This window comes from Phascolarctos cinereus, unplaced genomic scaffold (genome assembly GCF_003287225.1).
Source record: "Phascolarctos cinereus isolate Bilbo 61053 unplaced genomic scaffold, phaCin_HiC Scaffold_7;HRSCAF=346, whole genome shotgun sequence".
Classification (NCBI taxonomy): Eukaryota; Metazoa; Chordata; class Mammalia; order Diprotodontia; family Phascolarctidae; genus Phascolarctos; species Phascolarctos cinereus.
Window position 1 is genome coordinate 166,311,028 of NW_027556180.1, and position 21,367 is coordinate 166,332,394.

Sequence of the window (21,367 nt, forward strand, 5' to 3'; positions counted from 1 at the left end):
TGGGCACAGCTAACCTCCCAGGATTGAAATGTGCCTGAGTGCTTTGAGGTCCCTTGTTTTGAGGATCAGTTTTTATTCAGAGGGAAAAAGCAAGATTTGGAAGGTCTGACTCTGGATAATAGAGACAGAATGAGGATGTGAGAAAGAGCTTTGAAGTGCTGAACCAGTGTGAGATTGGCCAGGATTAGCTGGGCAAACACAACTTTCTTTCAGAAACAAAGTAATAAACTCTCATTTTTGGGCAATGTGTTTGTTTTGCTCTTAAAGCTGCAACCCTCTCAACAGAAACTGAAGTGGCTTTTTTCTTTTTCATTTAAATATTGATAAATACAAATAAAGAGCTTGAGAATGCCTTGCCTTTAAAAAAATTTGGTTCTACCTTTCGCATTTACATCACCTTCATTTCCAAATATATTGCCCCCTTTGCTACCAAGAAGCTATCCCTAATAACAAAGAGGAAAAAAAGTAGTTCAGCAAAACCAACCAAAGCATCGAACAAATCTGAATGTATATGCAGTGTTTCACATGCATAGTCCCCTACCTCTGCAAAGAAGAAAGGGAGATGTCTTTTTGATATTATATTTTTTATCTTAAAGTAGGAAAAGAAAACCTAATTTTCTGATTATAAAGAAAATATAACCAAAAAATTGATTAGAACATTGTAATATAAATAAAGTTTTAGGAAAATTTTGCTGCCAAAAGTTGCCCCGCTGGTATAATCCTCTGAAGTAGAGGAAAGAGAAAGAACAGATTTTGGGGGGGAGGTCAGCTAGGTGGCACAGTAGATAGAATGCTGGGCCTGGAGTCAGGAGGACTTGAGTTCAAATGGGACCTCAGACACTTACTAGCCTTGTGACCTTGTTTGCCTCAACTTCCTCATTTGGAAAAGGAAATGGCAAACCACTCTAATAATACATTTGGAACATGACTGTGCATAAATATATTTTTTTTAATCTCCAAAGCTAGTACAAGTTATAAAAGCATGCCTCAAAGTACATTTTTTCCAGTTTATAATGCTAGAATAATGAAAGTTCCTACTTTCTATTATATCCCATATACACAGAATTAATTGCCTAATGTAAAGACCAAACCCAGGGAACTAGAAAGAGGCACTAATATACAAGTGCTGATCTCAAGAAGTGTATAGTCCAATTGGAGGCGCGGTGGATACCTAAGTAACTATAATTCAAAATAATGTAAAATACATTAGAGAAGTACAAAACAAATATTATGTAACATCCAAAGTGGGAGGAATTATTTTACTAACAAAGGAGGTTAGAGGAGGCTTCATGGGGGAATTGGCAAATGCTTTGAGTTTGATAAAGGATTTAATGAAGCAAAGTGGGGGAGGGAGGACATTTTAGATTTATGTCATGGAGGTAGAAAAGCTGAGGGCATGTTCAGAAAGAATGGAAAGCAGGTTAGCTGGACTGAAACGCAGAATGTGTGATAAAAATAATATGAGATGCGACTAGAAAGTTAGAGGAGGAGCAGATTGTGGTAGCTTTGCATCTCAGCCAGAGGAATTTGATCTTTAATTGGTAGATCATGGTTCTTACAGTTAATTCTATTGATTTGGCCTTCTTTACTGGTGTTATGGTATGAGAGCCAGCCTGATTTGCATCAATAGAGTAGTCTTTGTTTGGTTCTTAATCGCATTTGGGATAAAATAAGGATATTTTAAAGGGCTCTAGTTCTTTCCCATTTTGCATAACTATCAGTGAATTTGAAATATAGTAGTTGAACCCTGCAACATTCTTCCTTGACCTAATTAGGGCCATCATCTTCATCAAAAACAATTAATATCTTCTGAGTGCCCTACATGGTGTTCTGGGTCCAGGAATTATGATAAAAAACCTTTACAATCAGTCACATGTAGGGGGCTATTGTTTTTGTTTCTCTTAATGTTAGCCAGGTATCCAATGAATTTATTTTTACTAAAATACAGGGAGAATCTTCAATAAAATGAATTTGGTTCATGGAAATGTTTCTTGTTCTTGGGAATTTTTTTCCAGTTTTGAGGAAATTTTGTTCTGTATTCCAAATATCTCTTAAAACATCCAACCCTTAATTATCCCAACAGCTAATAATTTATATGTGTAAATAAAGAAGGTGCCAGATTATCTTATCATTGGTTAAAGCTATCAACCGATTATGCTGTTTATTTCCAATCTCTCAGAAATCCAAGTATAACTGTATCCCTTCCTGTCATAGACACCACTAAGGCCTCTATCAGCATCCCTATGGTACAGGAAAGTATCTGAGAGCCAGGAATTAAGCTGAGGAAGAATTTGTCTGAGATGCAAAGGTGACAATGTTGCAGTATGAGAGAATGAGACCCCTCAAAGACCAGAGTACAGGCTGGGTCGTCTGGAATGAATTCACAGACACAAGCATTCTTCAAGTCAAGGTGGCAAAGATTTATTGCTACGCTTTTCAGTGGGCAAGGATTCTTAAGGAACCTGCGAGAGACTGAGGATGGAGCTAGGCTTTATATGGAAAAGGGCATGGGAAAGGAATGCCAGGTATAGTACTGAGGCATTCCAAAGGTGCAGGTGTCTTTGGGGGCTATGGATGGGAAAGTACAGGGAGTACAGCAGACAGGGAGGAAGATGACAGAGGTATGGATCTGTGGAGTCTGGCAGGAGGAAGAGTCCTTGGGCCACCAAGAACAAAACTCCTTGGGCTGGGCAAGGCACCCTTCTCCCTCTGTTTTGAAGAGAGAATGCTCTGCAACAAGGGAAAGCTTTCTCATAACACAGGAACTTACTAAGAAATTGGGAGGCTTCCAGAGACATAATCTGAGGGCTGGGGCCTGAGCAGCCCAGCACTCTCTCACCCAGCTTTGTGTAGCTGCACCAGGGAGAGAGATAAGGTAGTGCTGGGGCCCATGCAGGAATAACTGCTATGCACAGTGTCCTTGGGCTGGGGAGTGGTTGTCAGAGACAGTGTTTCTGAGACTAGAGAGAAATTAGGGTCCAAGTACAAGCACAAGCACCCCATCAACAAAAGTACCATATCTGGAACAGGACTCTGTGCCTGCTCCAGAGTGAGGTCATACACATGCAGTTTGCACACATGTGTAAAGTAATTCACAGCTATATGGGAGACCTATTTCTGGAGTTTTCTTTAGACAAAGGGGGTCTACTCACACCCACATCCTTATCCCCAATGAAAAAAAATGTTCTCTCTCATCCCTCTTACAAAGGGAACCAAATAATAGAATGCTCTTCCACAGGTTCCCATGTGTTACCACTAGTAATGTGATCAGATTAAGTGCTTTTCAGTATTGAAAATAATACTCAGATCCAGGAAGTGAGCCCCTTGCTTCTTTTCTGGAGATTTCCACCTACTCTTACTACCTTCACTGCAATCCACCTACTGAGGATAGAAATTTTGGAGGTTGTTTTCTATCCATAGTATTTCTGCTTTGGCATTCAGTAGGCTGCACCCAAGGCCCTGCCACTGCCACCCACCTAGCACCTGTTTCCTGAAGTTGAGCTGGGAAGTTGATGAACAGGGTAGTTGTTTTGCAGGCCTTGATTGTGATTGTTAGATTTATGTTTAGGTATTAGTCTTACTGGAATCTTTATAGGTAAATACTTTTCTGAATGCTGGAAACTATTTTTAAAATCCTGGAGTTTTTAGTACTATTAGCTACTCATTATTTTGAGGCAGTTGGATGGCACAGTAGATAGAGTGGCAGGCCTGGAGTCAGGCTGACTCATCTTCCTGAGTTCAAATCTGGCGTCAGGCACTTACTAGCTGTGCAACCCTGGACAAGTCCTTCACCCTGCTTGCCTCAGTTTCCTCATCTATAAAATGAGCTGGAGAAGGAAATAGCAAACCATTCCAGTATCTTTGCTAAGAAACTCCCAAATGGGATCACAAAGAGTCAGACAGGACTGAGAAATGACTGAATAACAACTCATTATCTCCTCCATCATAGGATTACTTAGGATCCTAGGTTTAAAGCTGGTGAAAGACCTTAGACCTAGCCCAATCCCCTCATTTTACAGGTGAGTAAACTGAGGGCCCAAAGAAGTTAAGTGATCTGTTCAAAATTATACAGGTAACAAATAGCAAAGTCAAGATTCAAACCCAGATTCTCTGAAACTGAATCCAGTGCTCTTTGCACTAAACTACATTGCTGCTAATATTGAAATATGATCATGTTAAGAATCATAAGTTGAACTGCATTTTGTCCCATCCCTTCCAAACCTACCAGTGTGGGTTTTCTTATACAAATCTGATTTGTGTTTATTTGGGTCTTTTAGGTGCTAAAGGTCAAAGAGGGATTCCAGGATTCCCAGGTGCAGATGGATTTATTGGGCTCAAAGGATTCCAAGGAGATGCAGGTCGTGAAGGCTATCCAGGCCCACCAGGTAACAAGAAACACATCACACCTGACCCATTGGTCTCCAAAAATGATTTCTAGTTTTATCTGTAGTAAACATATCTCCATTTTTTTTCTTTACCATTTAAATGTTTCTTTTGACATATCATCATCTGCTTACTATTTGTCTCTTGAGTAAACATGGTTGACTCCTTCATGAAATAAGCTCAGATATTGATCTGTGTGTAAAGTTTTCCTTTACCTAGCTCTGAATTTTCATGGAGAATACCTATAGAATTTATACAGAAGAGAGAAAACACTAGTTCAAAGAACTGGTAAAAGTTTTCCCTAAGTCAAGTTCCTCTGGTTAATTTTAAACTTTTGAACAAAAAAAATAAATCTCTTCTGAGTGTTCATTAATATTAATGGTACAAATAATCCTTTCATCACTTTGAATAGTGCCAAGCCACTTGTTGGACACTACTTTAAAAAGGTCTGCATTTTGTTACCATTGCAATTCACTTATTTGCCGATTTCCAGGGAAAAAAAATCTAGCATGTCAGCATTTTACTATATCAATGTTGTGGGATTGGCATCTAGCGCACTGGTGGGGAACTTGCAGCCTCAAGGCCACATGTGGCCCTCTGGGTCTTCAAGTGTGGCCCTTTGACTGCCCTCTAAGTCCTCAAGAGTGGCCCTTTGACTGAAATCCAAACTTCACGGAACGAATCTCTTCTGTGCCCTCCAGGCCCCAGGTCCCCTACCCATAAATACAGAGTTTTCTTTATTGAACAGCAAAAATAAATAAATAAACTTCTCAAGTACTAGATAATTGGCAGTTGTTTACCAGAAAATTATCTCAGAGTATTAGTGAACTATGAGCTCAATATGAATCAAAGTTGTGATATAGAAAGCAAAGTAATTGTATTCTGAGGCTACATTTTAAAAAAAGCAAGAAAGACTGACATTGCATCCAGGATTAGAGAGAATCTTCCTTACTACTTACAAACGCACCTATTTATTTCCTCATCCTCAAAAATTTCTCACTTCATCTACATCCTTCCCCACTCGCCATTTTCCTATATCTCGCCTCTCTTTTGTGGCTAAACATCTTGAGAAGGTCTAGTACAACTGGTACTTCCATTTCTCTCTCACTCTCTTCTTAAGTCTCTGCACTCTGGCTTTCAAACCTCATCATTCAGCTGCTCCTCAAAAGTTGCCAGTGACTTCTGAATTGCCAAATCTAACGCCTTTTTTTCAATCCTCATCCTTCTGGACTTCTCTGCAATCTTTAACACTATTGATCACCTTCTTCTCCCTGATACTCTCTTCTCTTTAGGTTTTAGTGACTCTGCTTTCTCCTGGTTCTCCCACCTATCTGACCATTCCTTTTCATTCTCCATTACTGGATCTTCATCCCAGTCTCACCCTTGAACCATAGGTGTCCCCCTGTGCTTTGTTCTGGGCCCTCTTCTCCTTCTATACCATATTTTAATTGGTGATCTCATATGCTGCAGTGGATTCAACTATTGCCTCTATGCAGATGATTTTGAGATCTATTTGTGCAGCATTAATCTTTCTCTTGACCTCCATTCTCAAATCTTTAATTGCCTCAAATGGACATCTCATAAGCTTCTTAAACTCAACATGTCCAAATCTGAACTAGTCATTTTTTAATCGCCCCCCCAAGCTTCTCCTCTTCCTAACTTTCCTATGACTATGGAGTGTACCACCATCCTCTCAGTCACCCAGGCTTGGGATCTAGGTGTCATCTTCGACTCCACACTGTCCCTGCTCCACCCCACCCCCGATTTGCTATATCTAATCAAGTACTGTTGATTTTACCTTTGTATCATTTCTCCCATATGCCCCCTTCTTTCCTCCGATGCTGTCTCCACCCTGGTACACGCCTTATCACCTCATACTTGGATGATTGAAGTAGTCTGCTACTTGGTCTTCCTTCCACAAGTCTCTCCCCACTCTAGTACATCCTCTGCCAACTGTCAAATTGAACTTACAAAAGCACACGTCTGACTGTGTCACTCTTCTATTAAATAAACTCCATGGGCTCCCTGTTATTTCTAGTATCAAATATAAATCCTCTTTTTGGTTTTTAAAACTCTTCATAACTTGACCTCTTCCATCTTCTTGGCCTTTTTTTAATTATTATTCTTTATTTTTGCTAGGCAGTGGGGTTAAGTGACTTGCCCAGGGTCACATAGCTAGTAAGTGCTATATGTCTGAGGCTGATTTGAACTCAGGTCCTCCTGACTCCAGGGCCAGTGCTCTATTCACTGCACCACCTAGCTGCCCTCATTTTTTATTTTTCATTTTTATTTTCTCAGTCTTTTAAAGCCTTATTTCTCTGCACATAGCCTGTGACCTGGTGATACCAGCTTCTTTGCTGTTCCTCATAAAGATATTCCATCTCCCAACTTTTCATCATTTTCATCAGCTGTCTCCCATGCCTGGAAGCCTATTCCTCTTCATCTCTGCCTCCTAGCTTCTTTGACTTCATTTGAATCTTGGAATTAATTATGCCCAAACGGTTATTAAATTGCCTATACTCTTTGACCCAATATATCACAGGAGCCAATGGAGCTTTTGGACTCCAGCCTCTAACAGGTTCACTTTTAATCTGGGCAGCCAAAAAGGCAGGAAGACAGCTTCAGAGGGGTTAAATAAGTTTACTTTATTCTAGTCTAGTCTTCTCAATGGGTTCCTAATAATGGAGGCACCAACTCCTACAGGATCTCCTAATCACCCTTCTCACAGGGGTGAGCCAGGAGCGAGGGCAACAACCCCTATGTCTCGATGGAGGTGAATCGAGACGGGCACAGCATTCCAGCTTGTGCATTCCCCAAAATTCCCTCAGGCCTCAGTGGGGGCTGGTTGAGGCATTTCCTTATGCATTCTCCAAATCCCCTCACTGATTAGCACTCACTGACCAGTGACCCTGATTTATAGGGGAGCACACAAAGAAGGCAATTTACCAACAATAAGCTCACAGACTCATGTTAACTCATCCCTATATCTCATTGCACAGTCGCAGCAGAAACTGTTTACAAGCCATGACCATGGGAACTATTATCTATAATCTTGAAAACTAGTAGACTGTTTTGGCCATGGATCCTGCAAATTGTTATCTAAAAAAGAATAGCAAAATCTACCTTACTTCTATCCAAATAGCACTACTAGGTCTATTTCCAAAGATGATTAGGGAAAAAGGAAAAGAACCTATATGTTCTAAAATATTTATAGCAGCTCCCTTTGTGGTGGCAAAGAACTGGAAATTGCAGGGATGCCTGTCAATTGGGAAATGGTGGAACAAGTTGTGGTATATGATTGCGATGGGATACTGTTGTCCTGTAAGAAATGATGAGCTCAATGATTTTGGAAAAACATGGAAAGATCTGCACAAAATAATGAAGAGTAAAATGAGCAGAACCAAGTCCTGCCTTTTTCAAGAAGCCTTTATCTAGTCCTCATTAACTTTAGTGCCTTCCCTCAGAAATCATCTCCAATTTATCCTGTTTATATCTTGTTTGTATGTTATCTCCCCCATTACACTGTGAGCTACTTGAGAGCCAAGGACTGGTTTTTTTTTTTTTGGCCTTCCTTTACATCCCCAGAACTTAGCACAATGTCTGACACATAGCAGGCACTTACTAAATGCTTGTTAACTTGACTTCACTTGACCTGATAATTCTAATACTGTACCCCATCAGACCACATCTGGAGTATTATTTTGCCCCAGTTCGAGGCACCATTTTTAGAAACAACATCCATTGCTAGAGTTAGGAGGCTCTAGAGTAGGGCAGCCATGATGGTAAAGGGTCTCAAGTTCATGCCATATGAGGTTCAGGTATGTTTATCCCAAAGAATAGAAAATAGACATGGCAGAGTATAGCTGTCTTCAAATATTTGAAGGGTTGTCATGAAGGAAGAAAGCACAGATTGAAGCTTTCTTTTTTTTTTTTAATGTGACCAATCTGGGAATTTGTCATGCCCACCTATACATATTGTAACAAGAACTTTGTTTTCTTGCTTCTCAAGGTAGGGGAGGAGAAGGTAGAAGAAGAGAAGATGGTTTTCATTTATTGAAAAAAAATTTAATATAAACATTTTTAATTTAAAAAAAGCAAGTACTTGGATGGCAAGCTCAGGATGATTCACAGACATGATAAAGCAACATATATGCTGTCCATCAGTTTTCCCTCACTCTTGCTGCATGACCAGCCCACTTCCTTTCCCCAGCATATATCTGTTTCTCTGTTGATATCCTTCACTGAAAACTTGGAAATTAAGACCAAATACAAAGCTATGTTGACATGAGTCATAGTTCATGATTACATGCCAAAGTGAAATAGAGTTTGGACCCATTAGTCTAAACTAGTTTTAACAACATAGGTAGAAAATCAGATCCAGTAAGGCCAATGAAAGTTATATAGATATGAGTTTAAGTTCCTCACTTTCCCATCTTACTAGATGCTAATAGCCCTTAACATTCCCATAAAGGGCAGAGAAAATGTGATTTCTTTCATTATGCAAGTGAATTACTTCGTTAAAACTTTTAAAAATAGGAGACAGCTTAACTAATGCTCTATTAAAATAGAACTTTTACTCTTGTTTACTTTTACGCATACCTATTGGTCTAGTAGTTAATTCATCTTCCACCTGCCAATTCCTCTAGAGTAATGGGACCCTGAGAAAATCCCCAAACATCATGCATTACACATCTTTTGTTAAAAATGGGCACAAAACACTGTTTTCACTGTAACTTCATCTTCTCAGTACTTAATAATTTCCCACTACGTATTTGCACATTGCAAAATTTTTGATGTAATTATGACATACTACAGAGCAGTTAGTAATGACCAAAAAAAAAAACCAAACCTCTTTTCTCTTACTAAATATATTTCTGTCAGCATTCAGATACTACATTCCATTTGAGGTCAATCAGCGTTCAGGGCGTTAAGAAAGAAGTAATGTGATGGGTAATTTGACCCACTGGTAGCAGTGAATTGCATAACCACTCAAGCATATGACATCCATTGTCTCTCCATGTAAGTGCATCATAGCTGACTTTTTTTTTACAGTAAATTTCACACAAGGGGCCATTGATTAATTCTTTATTGAAACAAAGGTCTCCAAAAAACTGCTGTCTCATTAGGGATTTGTTACCAGACAGAAATCTATAATCCAAGATATTTTAACTCTACGTTCTATGGTCCTTTTCATCTCCCTTTGATTTTGTACTGCAAAGTTTTATAGCAAGCAACACTTTCACGTAGAACAAGAGAGGTCATACCAAGTTTCTATCTTTTCTGTTTACTTTTTTATAACAGAAAATGTGGGTAGTAGCTTTATAAGATTCAGATAGTTTAAAAAAAAACCTCCATCTTCCACAAATGTTAGGATTATGACCAGAAAAGGAGGAACAAGAAGAGGCCCTGAGGACAGAACACTCATATTTTATAAGAAGTCTCATTCAAAGTGGCTATAGAAGGCCCAAAGATAGATCAAGGGGAAAGGTGCCTTGTCTAGACATGCTCTTTGGGGGGGTTTTGGTTTGTTTAACAAAGAACAAATAAAATTAGAATTTCCATATAAAAAGTAGAACAGATAATGTGAGTTGAACATGAAATCTGTAAATCTCTGTCTCATTCAGCCTACTTTTCCTTGGAAGTATATGAGAATATAATAATACTTTACTTTCAAAGCTCTCTGGTTTGTCTGCTTCCTACACTGGGTTCTGTTCATTCACATCAGATCATAAAACTGGGCTTCCTTGAAACTACCCCTTTTATCATTTCTTATGGCACAGTAAATAAAATTACATTACATTCATATACTATAATTTGATCATGCATTCTCCAACTGATGAGCACTGCCTTAGTTTCCAGTTCTTTGTATAACCTCCAAAGTTGCTAGAAATATTTTTGTACATGAGGATCCCTTTCCTCTTTCGTTGACCTCTTTGGGGAAAGGTCTAGTAGTGGCATATTTGAGTCAAAGGATATACATGGTTTAACAACTTTGGGGGCATAGTTTCAAATTGCTTTCCAGCCTGGTTGAACTAATTCACGACTCCACCAAAAGGTATATGACCTTTGCAAAGCTGTTCCATTTTAATCATGTACTTTTAAAGTATATTATTCATGACCAATAGCTACAGTGGTTATCTATTTTTTCTTTTAGGATTTGTTGGACCCAGAGGATCCAAAGTGCAACAGGGCTCCCTGGGCTGGATGGAAGCCCAGGAACTACAGGACTACCAGGTGCTGTAGGACCAGCAGGACAAAAAGGACTACCTGGAGAAGTATTAGGTGCACAGACTGGTCTCCCAGGAGATCCTGGATTGCCTGGAATCCCAGGGCTGAAAGGAGAACTAGGAAACAGGGGACCTCAAGGATTTAGAGGTAAATCTCTTTTCAATAAATCAGTGTTTGGAGGGTAAGAGCAGCAACTCTCATTTACTACTGAAGACATTAGTAGGATCTCTTAATCCTAATGGACTTTTTGAACTTCCTTGTGTTGGGTATAAAGAGGCAATATAATATATTATAGAGATAGTATGGTGAGATAGAAAGAATAAGAAGAGCCCTTAGCTCAGTTCCTGTCTTGAATGCTATATATGTGTGTGGTTTTATATAATACATATAGTATTATGTACATAAACTATAGTTTTATATATATAATATGTATATACATAAACTATAGTTACATATGTGTGTATGTATAACTATATCATAAGCACATCATTTTAAATGGATATGTAGATGGGCTCAGTGAGGTTCAGGAAATTGTCCATCATTATACATAATTTGGAATGTGTATGTATGGGGGGTGGAGCGGGAGTTTCTATGTGTATGTGTGTCTGCATGTCTGCATATGTAACCATGGACAAGGTTCTTAACCTTACTGAAACCGTTTTCTCATAGATTAAATGAGGATGGTGATAATAACTGTTAGAAAAATCTGAAACAAAAATCTACCACAAAAGTGAGTGAAGGAAAGCCTATACACTTCTCATGAGAGAAGTGGGCATGTGGGTGCTATTTCAGTGGCACAATCAACTTTTAAATGGTTAGTAAGATCTATACTCCACCCATCAGGGCTAATATTGGTCTAGTTCATCTGAGTTACACTCTTCCTGAACAGCCCATCCCATGTTCCTCCATGTCCTGTTAACTCTTCCCACTTTATGCATCCAGTGTTCACAAATGGCAGCTATTTCTGCCATCAGGGTGTGTCAGTTAATATTCAATAAGCTTATTAAGCAAGCACAGTGGAGAAAAGCCTTTGCCCTGTCGAGGCCCCATCCTTGACCTCGATGGTTAGCAACTGGTTTAGCCTCCAGGGCTCTTTGTTAAGGAGCTGGTTCTTTGCAGAATGTTTGGGGCACTTTCTGAGTGGTTTGAGGGACTACCCACAAGATCTTAGAAGTCCTCAGAATCCCCTTGTTCTGTTGTGGAAGCCTAATTTCTAATCTTTTCTTCCATACCTATCGGACCTACCTTAGAGGGTTACTGTAAAGATCAAATGAGGTATTATATGTTAAGTGGTTTGTAGAACTTAATGCATTATATCACCATCAGCTATAATTCTAATAGTAGATAAAAGGATACAAAAAATGTTGTCTGAGTTCTACCATAATGAGTTCCCCTGTTCAGTTTCAGAATTCATCTGAAATAGTTTTCATGATAATAACGATAATATTGTCTGTTTGCATCCTCTAATTTAGTTCAATATGGTCCATTTTGTTATTCTAAATTGAAGGTGAAGGAGGAAGAAAGGAACTTGGTCCTCCTAGGTATATAATAACTGAAAGAGCTTTGGGCAGCTAGGTGGTACAACAGATAGAACACCAGTCCTGCCGTCAGGAAGACCTAAGTTCAAATCAGGCAATTATTAGCTGGGTGATCCTGGGTAAGTCACTTAACCCCATTTGCCTCAGTTTCCTCATCTATAAAATGAACTGGAAAAGGAAATGGCAAACCACTCCAGTATCCTTGCCAAGAAAACCCCAAATGGGGTGATGAAGAGTCATACACGACTGAACAACAAAAAAGGTGCTTTGGGTTTAGAGCCAGAACACCAGAATTCAAATCCTAATCCCTCCATTTACAACATATGTGACCTTCAGTAAATTTGTTCACATCTCTGGGCCTCAATTTCCTTATCTTTAAAATAAGGGAGTTAAGCCAGATCCAGCTATAAGATCCTACTAAGGGAATATGGCTTAAGTGATAGGTGGGGTCTGGCCCAATAATTCAGAGGTCTATACTGAGAGTTAAGAGGCAGGATACAAATGATTTGAGATGCATTTCGAATGAATGGCTTTAAAAAACCCATTATGTGCTTGCTGCATGTAATGTTATTAATATTGGTTTGACAAGTTAGCTTGCATTAATTTTATTTGACATAGTCTGAACCTGGGGTCAATTTAAACATGCAAATGTATACTAGATTGGCATTTAGAGTCAAAAGCCCTGGCACTTAATAAGGGATTGCAACATAAAGACTAAGCATTCATAGTCATACTAAATGCCAAAGACATCTATATAGCTCATTGAAATATAGAATGTATCCACCATTACTTGGTCTGTAGCAAGATGAGTTTACAAATGACATCTTCTGTTTAGAGGGGATGTAAGGAGCCACGTAGCTGTCCCAGTCATAGACAGAGTGGCAGGTTGCATTTATGATATGACTGGAAGGAAACAGATGATCCCTTAGCTCCATTATCACATCAAATCACCTGGCTGAAGTATCTGAAGTATCTTCTAGCAAAGTCAAATGTTATCTAGAATAACCCATTAACTTGATTGTATCCATTAACACTAAAATACAAAATAGCCTTTTGTCATTCACAAAGCAAACTTCTGAGGAAATGAGACTTAGTACAAGTAAGTTTTGATCGAGGAGATAAAGTGTTAGCAGGTTGGGAGGATGAAATAATGCCAGAGTGGGAGCTGCCAACTCCTCTTCAGAATAGCATGAGAATATTTTGTATCCAGGAGATTGAAGGTGGAGAACCAAGAAAAGAACCTTAGTGAGCAGGGAGGCCACAAAACCACTTTAGCTTACTTCACTTTTTAACCTAAGAGCTGCCTGACACTTTTTTTAGGATTGTTGTTTTTTCGTTTGGTTTGGTTTTTCTGGAGGATTTTAGAGGGGGGTTGCTTTTTGTTTGTTTTTACTGAATTTATGATTTCATGGGAATAAGGGATTCTCCCACCAATACAGATCAACACTTTATCTCCAGTAGGCTCAGAGAGTTTCCAGGGATACTGAAAAGTTAAGTGAGTCATCCAGAAGCATGTGGCTTCTGTGTGTCAAGGCAAAGACTTGAACCTAGTTCTTCCTAACTCTAAGACTGAATCTCCATCCAGTTGGACATGCTGAGACTTGCCCTCACTGTAACCTAAGTTCATTAGAGAAAGGAACTACCAAGTTTACATGCCTAGCCCTTGTCACCTCGTCAGTCAATATATTAGAAATCTGTAGGTTTCTATATTCGAGAGTCAATCAGAAAGAGAACCAATTAAGGAGAGAGATGGTAATAATGAAACAAAGAAATGTCCAGTATTGTGAAAGATGTCATGGGATCCCTTAAATAAAAGTGAAAATTACAAATTCTCAAGAAAAGCAGAACAGGGCAAATGTATCAGCATTCCCATAATCAGTCTATGTTACAACCCTCCTAGACAATCATGTCCCTGGTAGTTGTTGATTTTAAACAAACTTAAATATTTCCTGTAGGCTTTATGTTGTCTTAGTTTAAAAATGTCTGCAGAATTATTTTAGATGTTTAAGGATCTCTAGCTCCTAGTGCTACCTTTATGGCCAGTTTTATAAGCCTTATGTAGCCAGAGCTCTTAAGTTGTTTTTTTTTTAAATCAAACTTCCAACGCATCAGAACTTAGAGTACAACTGCATGTGATCAAGAGGAAGTTCAGCAATATTATAGGAACATAGCTCTTCCTGCTTCTGGTGTGATGGATTCTATATTTGAGCATAGTTTAAAATATGAAACATGTAACTACAAATGTACATGGGCTTAAGTGGTACAGTGAATAGAGTGCCAGAAGACTCCTCTTCCTGAGTTCAAATCTGGCCTTAGGCACATACTAGCTGTATGACCTTGGGTAAGTCACTTCACCCTGTTTGCCTCCATTTCCTCATTTGCAAAATGAGCTGGAGAAGGAAATGACAAAGCACTGCAATATCTACCTTTGCCAAGAAAATCCCAAATGGGGTCATGAAGATGTTTCACATCTGAAACAACTGAACAACAACAGTATAAGTGTGTATACGTGCATACATACATACATACATATGCATATATGTATACACATATACACACACACACATCTGTGTGTATACAAACACATACATATACAATGTGCTCTTGGATTCAGCACTAACCATTTTGCACCTAGGTACAGATGGTTATAGTTCAATGTTGTATATTTACAAAAAAGCTAGGAGAGTGCTGGGTGAACCAGCTTGAACCAGCTGTCAAGAGCAGATTGTAAAATTTTCAGTGTGAATATTTACACCCCAGATATTAGTAACTGCTACAAATCAGGGTTTCTTTTACTGTTTTCTTGAGCATGAAGAAAGTGATGGAGAGAATGTCAGTAATGCAGATTATACTTAGAGGTGTACTGTGCATATAGCCTTACTCTTCCCAAGCCAGTTGTTCAAGCTTTACCAGCACACTCACAAAACTACTAGTTTTGCTAGGCCATTGAATCCCTATTAAGAGATATTCCTTTGGAGGATCTTGGAATCATAATCTAGAACTGGAAGGAAATTATCTTCTAAGATATTAAATAAAAAAGCAGTAATAGTAGCAGCAAATGCAAAGTGGAAAACATTCTCTATTTTGTATTTCTAACCTAAATGGACTTTTCTGCTGGCATAACAGCATCAAAAGGTATAGTTTTCAAAGATACAGTCTGTGGTTCAGGGCCATCTCATTGTAGAGCTGTGTGTGTGTGTGTGTGTGTGTGTGTGTGTGTGTGTGTGTGAGAGAGAGAGAGAGAGAGAGAGAGAGAGAGAGAAGAGAGACAGAGAGAGACAGAGACAGAGAAAGAGGGACAGAGACAGAGAAGAAAATTTTTACAAACCAGAGGCTGTCTTCTACTACCACTACCCCCATCTTCCTCAAAAGCCTATGCTTTCTTTCTTAGCCCCCTCAACTTATGCCAAACTCTAAATGTTACTTGGATAAGCTGGTGCATCAGTCTTTAACTCCACAGGTTTTCTAGAGGAACCCAGATATCTGTGAGGCAGGGGGACATCAGTTTTAGCCTCTTGACTTCACAGCCCATAGCACAGCCTACTTTTAAAAGTCATTTAACAATCTGTCAGCATTCATTCTCTTTTTCCTCCCCTATGGCCCCCCAGATATCAACTTAGAAGACAGAGAAAGGATAGGATAAAAGAGTAGGTGCCCTTAGCAGCAGAGCTGTGCCCTTGGTGACAGTATGCTGTAGTTACATGAATTCTGCTCATAATGCTATTATTACTACTAATGTTAATAGTAATAATAACTCATGTTTATGTAACACATTAAAGCTTCTAAAATATTTTACGTACACTATTTCCTCTGAGCCTCCTGATAGACTCATGAAATAGCTGCTTAAGCTTCTGTCCTTTGGGCGTAGGCACGAGTCAGCGTGTCCAGCCCAGGCTTCAGTGTCAGGGAGGCTAGATTCTCAGTCCAGGAGTCCTTTTGGTCAATATCACCTCGATTCTTTTTATTTTTTTTTTTGTTCTCTCCCTCTGACTTCCCAGTGGCTTCCCCTCCTGTCTTTTGACCCCAGTATGAAGACTCTGCCTTGTAAGAAAGAAGTATATACTTAATCAAAATGAATACATTTGTTGTTGTTCAGTCATTTTCAGTCATGTCCAACTCTTTGTGAGCTCATTTGGGGTTTTCTTAGCGGAGGTATTAGAGGTTTGCCAATTACTTCTCCAGCTCATTTCACAGATGAGGAAACTTAGGCAAACAGTGTGAAGTAACTTACCCAGGGTCACATAGCTAGTAAGTGTCTGAGGCTGGGTTTTAACTCCTGAAGATGAGTTTTCCTGACTTCAGGCCTGGCATTCTATCTGCTGCAACACAGCTGCCCCAAATAAGTGCATTAGCCGTGTCCAGATCTCTTTTCTTCATTCCATATCTCCTCTAAGAGAAGGGAAACATGCTTCACCACAAGGCTCCTGAAGTCACAATTTAACATTTTAAATTACTTTTATGTATTTATTTATTTTGGTCTGGAACTCTGATTTTACCAGTATAGGAAACCAATGTAGAAATTCCCTTCATTAATATAGATAAGCAAGTTTACTTGTAAAGTACAAGTGTACCTTAGAGTCTCTGAGAGTTCCTCAAGGCACTAAGAGGTTAAGTGAAGTGTACCATGAGTCCCCAGGTGGTACATATCAAACATAGTACTTGAACTCAGGTTTTCCAGACTACAATATTGGCCCTCTAGCCACTATGTCATGATATTATTCTCACCTCATGCTTCATTTTTCTCATTTGTAAGATTGCAATTATATTCTTGGTCACATATCTTCTACAAATGGCCACTGTGAGACCAATCTGATTCTATCTGGTAAAATGTTAAACATTGGGCAAAAAGATTTTGTTATTAATAATTTATAGTAATTTAATAATATGGTATATATTAACATAATTACATATTATATCATTATATTAATGTTATATATCATATTAAATATAATATTAATATGTTATACCATTTCTTTTATAACATCATTGTATTTGTGTACAATTATGCTTGTTATTAATGAGTTATTGTTATTTATTATAATTTATTATTAATAATTTGCAGGTTTTGATATGTAAACCCATTTTTCTGATTTCCTATAGGAAGCCCAGGTATGTCTGGAATGCCTGGGTTGAAGGGTCAGCTTGGATTCCCAGGTCCTTCAGGTCAACCTGGACTACCAGGGCCTCCTGGAACACATGGTTTTCCAGGACCTCAAAGCCAAGAAGGACTACCAGGTCTCCCAGGCCCTTCAAGATTTGCAGGTAGGTAACAATCTGCTCTCAGGACACTAGTTCATCCAAGAAAACAAACATGTCTGCTTTTTAGAGTTCTGCATTGGCTTCTCAGGACAGGCTGGAGATTTATGATGCCTCTTACTTTGAATCTGGAGTTGTCAGGATCTTGTTGGGACTCCTGTATTTGAGGATACCATGGCAATGCCATTCCACTGGACTCTTCTATACCTCACTCTCAAAACAACCCACAGCTTGTCTCCTTATCCCTACTTATTCTTCCCTCCCTCCTGCCCTCTTTAGCAGCTATACTTTTTCAACCTGGCCCTTTTCAAGATATTTCACCAATCATAATCCTCTTCTGGTATCATTACCACTCTGAAGCCAAGCATTCAACCTTCTTGGGAAGGTATAGTCTAGGGAATTTTTTCCAGTGGGTGATTCTCCGTCAATCCTATACCTAACATTATGGAAAATGAAATCCTGGGAACTCTTTTTACTTAGTTGTGCCCAGCACATAGTCTAAAGCAGGACTGCACAACCTGAGGCCCACTGAAGGATTTCAAGCGGCCCGTGAAAAATGTAGAGGAAAATATCCTTTGCATTTTTTGTGGGCCCCTCAAAATCCTTTGGTGTGCTCACGGGCCATAAGTGGCCCATGGGCCACAAGTTGTGCAGGTATGGTCTAAAGCAAGGATTCTTAACATTTTTGTGGTCATGGTCCCTTTTGGCAACCTGGAAAACCCTTTTCAGAGTAATGTTTTTAAAATGCAGAACATAAGGGGCAGGTAGGTGGCACAGTGGATAGAGCACCTGCCATGAAGTCAGGAGGGCCTGAGTTCAAATGTGACCTCAGACCAAAAACTTAACACTTACTAGCTGTGTGACTCTGGGCAAGTCACTTAACCCCAATTGCGTAAAAAAAAAAAAGATATAAAAAATGCAGGACGTGAAATTTTTGGCTATTGTTCTGTGTTTCAGTCACATCCAACTCTTCATGACTCCATGGACCTCTCTCCATAGGGTTTTCTTGGCAAAGATACTAGAATGTTTTGACATTTCCTTTCCCAAAGAATACACAGGCTTATGAAGGGAAAATATATATATATTGAAATAAATTTGTCATTTTTTTTAAAGTTTGAGGATCCCAGGTAAGAAGCTCTCTTCTAAATAAATGCTTCTTGGTGCCTCTAGGTGGAAAAGTCCCCTATAGGTGTGTCTTCAGAGATATAAGAGTACAGGAGACCACACTATGGTGGAATCAGTTTCCCCAAAAAGTCCTCTGGTCAAGTATCCAACTGGGAAGGCTCCTGCACCAAAAGAGTTGATCCTTTCTGATTCTGGTCAATTTTTAAGCAGTGAAAGTTCTTATTTCTAACCAATGTTGGCCTGCATTTAAAGCCCTTCCCTGTTGCAAAGTGAGATAAGCAGAACCAAGAAAAGAACATACACAATGATTTCAGCAACGTAAATGAAAAGAACAACCTGGAAAGGAATGTTGCAACATTATTAAGAACAATCTGGACCCCAATAAAGTGATAAGAGAAAACACCTCTGTCCATTCATTGGCAGAGGTAGGAGGGCAGCCCCTGGGTCTGAAACATTGAGCATGTTGTCATTTTTTAAAATACAGTGATAGTTTTGCTGATTTTCCTTCTTATTCCTCTTTTCTTTTTCTTCTTAAATAATCCTTTGTTTTGTTGTTATATTTATTATATTTCAGGAAGAGGAAGGTACAGTGGGAAATTTTGGCAAGTGAAAACTAAAAATATGTTCACAAAATTTATCTGAAAAAAATCCTTTCACAATCTAGCACCCAATGTACAAAGGAAATGTTGAATGATAGTGCAAGGCAGCATTGAGACAAGCCAAACGAATGCCAAACAAGTATTCCAAGAGTTCAGGGAAGGAAGCTGTCATTGAGAGCTATAGTAATTTAGGAAGTCTGTATTAATGAGAAGATCCACTGGCTTTGCAGTGACAGTACCTAGGTTCAAATCTCAGCTCCGGAGCATCATGCCTGTGTGGCCAGAGCAAATCGGCTAATCTTTCTGGACTTCCATTTCCTCTTCCTTGTAAAACGGTGTTAAAATGAGGTCCCTTCCAGTGCAAAATCTGTGATCAGACTTGAGCTAGACTCTAAAGGAGAAGTAGAATTTAGGTAAGCAGAGAGAAGAAAGATAAAGCCAGTCAAAGGGAACTGGGAGATCAAAGAAATCAGCAGTCATGCTTAAAGAGTGCTCAATAGCCTTACCAGAGTAGAAGGCTGTTTAGAGTAGAATGAATGACAGGATTGAAAGAGTTAGGGGTTGTATCCAGCTTTAAGAGTTTGAACTTTATTCTGGTGGCAACAGGGAGCTTTTGAACATTTTTGAGAAGGGAACGTCTATGATCAACATGACATTTTAGAAAGATTATTCTGATATGAGAGGGCAATAGAAAGAGACGAGAGGCAGGGAAAGCCAGCTCCGGAGCTCCCAAGAGAGGAAATAAGGGTTATAATCAGGGTCATAACATTAGAAATGGAGAAGGGACTGAAGCAGAAGTCAGGGCAACCAGAGGGGAGAGCTCCTCTAACCCCCATTAACATATATGAGGTAGTCAGAAGGAGGGGAAAGACAGCCAGAAGGCAAGGTACCATCTACCAACATAGAGGAACCACTATACCTAACCTGACTAGCAGGTAAAGCAGGCAGCAACCCCAACCCCACCACATTCATAAATGTCAACCCCTACCTTGAGGAGCTATAATTATTTATAATATCATTGAAGACTTTTTAGTCTTCAAGTTACATGTGGGGTGGAAGGGTAGGAGAACTGAATTTCTACATGGGAGAGGTGGCATGAGAACATGAAAGGAAACTAACAAGGGAGGTAGAATTATACCCCAAAATAAACCTCATCGATTTCATAGTTTTGTCTCAGGACTGGCTCTGGCCACGTCACTCAAAATAACTTCACGTGCCAATCTTGACATGCACAGTATGGGTTGCTAACCTCTGGTGAGTATAAAATTCTCTTAGAAATTTTCAACTTAGAAGGTTTCTATGCTAATTTTAGATTTCCTCAACATGTCCATAGTTTCCTATCTTACTACTAAGAAGTTTTCCCTTTGGAAAACCCTCATCCCTAACTCTTTTGCTTTTCCCATTCCCTTATTACGTTCTTATTTATTGTAATTTGTGTACAAAACCTTTTCTCTCTCCTGGAGCCACTATCAGTAAGTTCCTTAATGGCAGGGTGTGTGTGTGTGTGTGTGTGTGTGTGTGTGTGTGTGTGTGTGTGTGTGTAAATCATCTTATAGATTCTTCTACATCTAGCATATGACTTGCACACACAGCAAGCCATTCATAACAACTTGTTTTGAATTAGATTGGAAAATGTTTAGCTAGTTCCATGAAGATCATCATAAAAGCATTTTGCTCTCTGTGAATATATTTTTGTAGTCTTCTTTTTAATTTCCCTTTTTTTATAGGTCTACCTGGTGATAGAGGAGATCGAGGTGATGTAGGCGTCCCTGGCCCTGTGGAGATGAAAGGTCTGGATGGTGACAGAGGTGATACTGGTTTTATAGGAGAGCAAGGCAGAAGAGGAGAACCTGGATTTCAGGGGATACCTGGAATGCCTGGCATCCCAGGAACAAAAGGTACCTCCAAGGATATATTTACTAGAATAACATTTATAAGGATGATGATTTAGACAAACCAGGTCTTAGGGCTATTGAATCTTGGTGGGCTCACCACCAACCCAGAGTCTTGCTCTGTCAGGTCAGTAGGTCTGAAGTCCTGAGGGAGTCATCTACTATTACTTAATACCCCTCAAAGACTGCTTTTTACCACATGCCAGTTTTAAAATTTGCAGCAGAGGTATACCTGACCCAAGAATTGAGAGTAATTGCTTGTGGACATTGGGCACTTTCTTCCTGTTTCTTTTCAGGAGACTGAATTACTGGTCAGAAAGTAATTTAGTAAATATAGAAATAAAAT

At 39.2% G+C, this 21,367-nt stretch overlaps 1 protein-coding gene across 1 annotated transcript in view; it reads left to right on the top strand.

Annotated features, from left to right (window-relative positions):
• The window catches only part of LOC144454877 (uncharacterized), a 40,796-nt gene that overhangs the window by 13,737 nt on the left and 5,692 nt on the right, over positions 1–21,367 (top strand). The window contains 5 exon segments of the mRNA XM_078147668.1: positions 4,278–4,385; positions 10,538–10,561; positions 10,564–10,758; positions 17,250–17,411; positions 20,857–21,024. Of these exon segments, the coding sequence (XP_078003794.1) occupies positions 4,278–4,385; positions 10,538–10,561; positions 10,564–10,758; positions 17,250–17,411; positions 20,857–21,024 (657 nt within the window).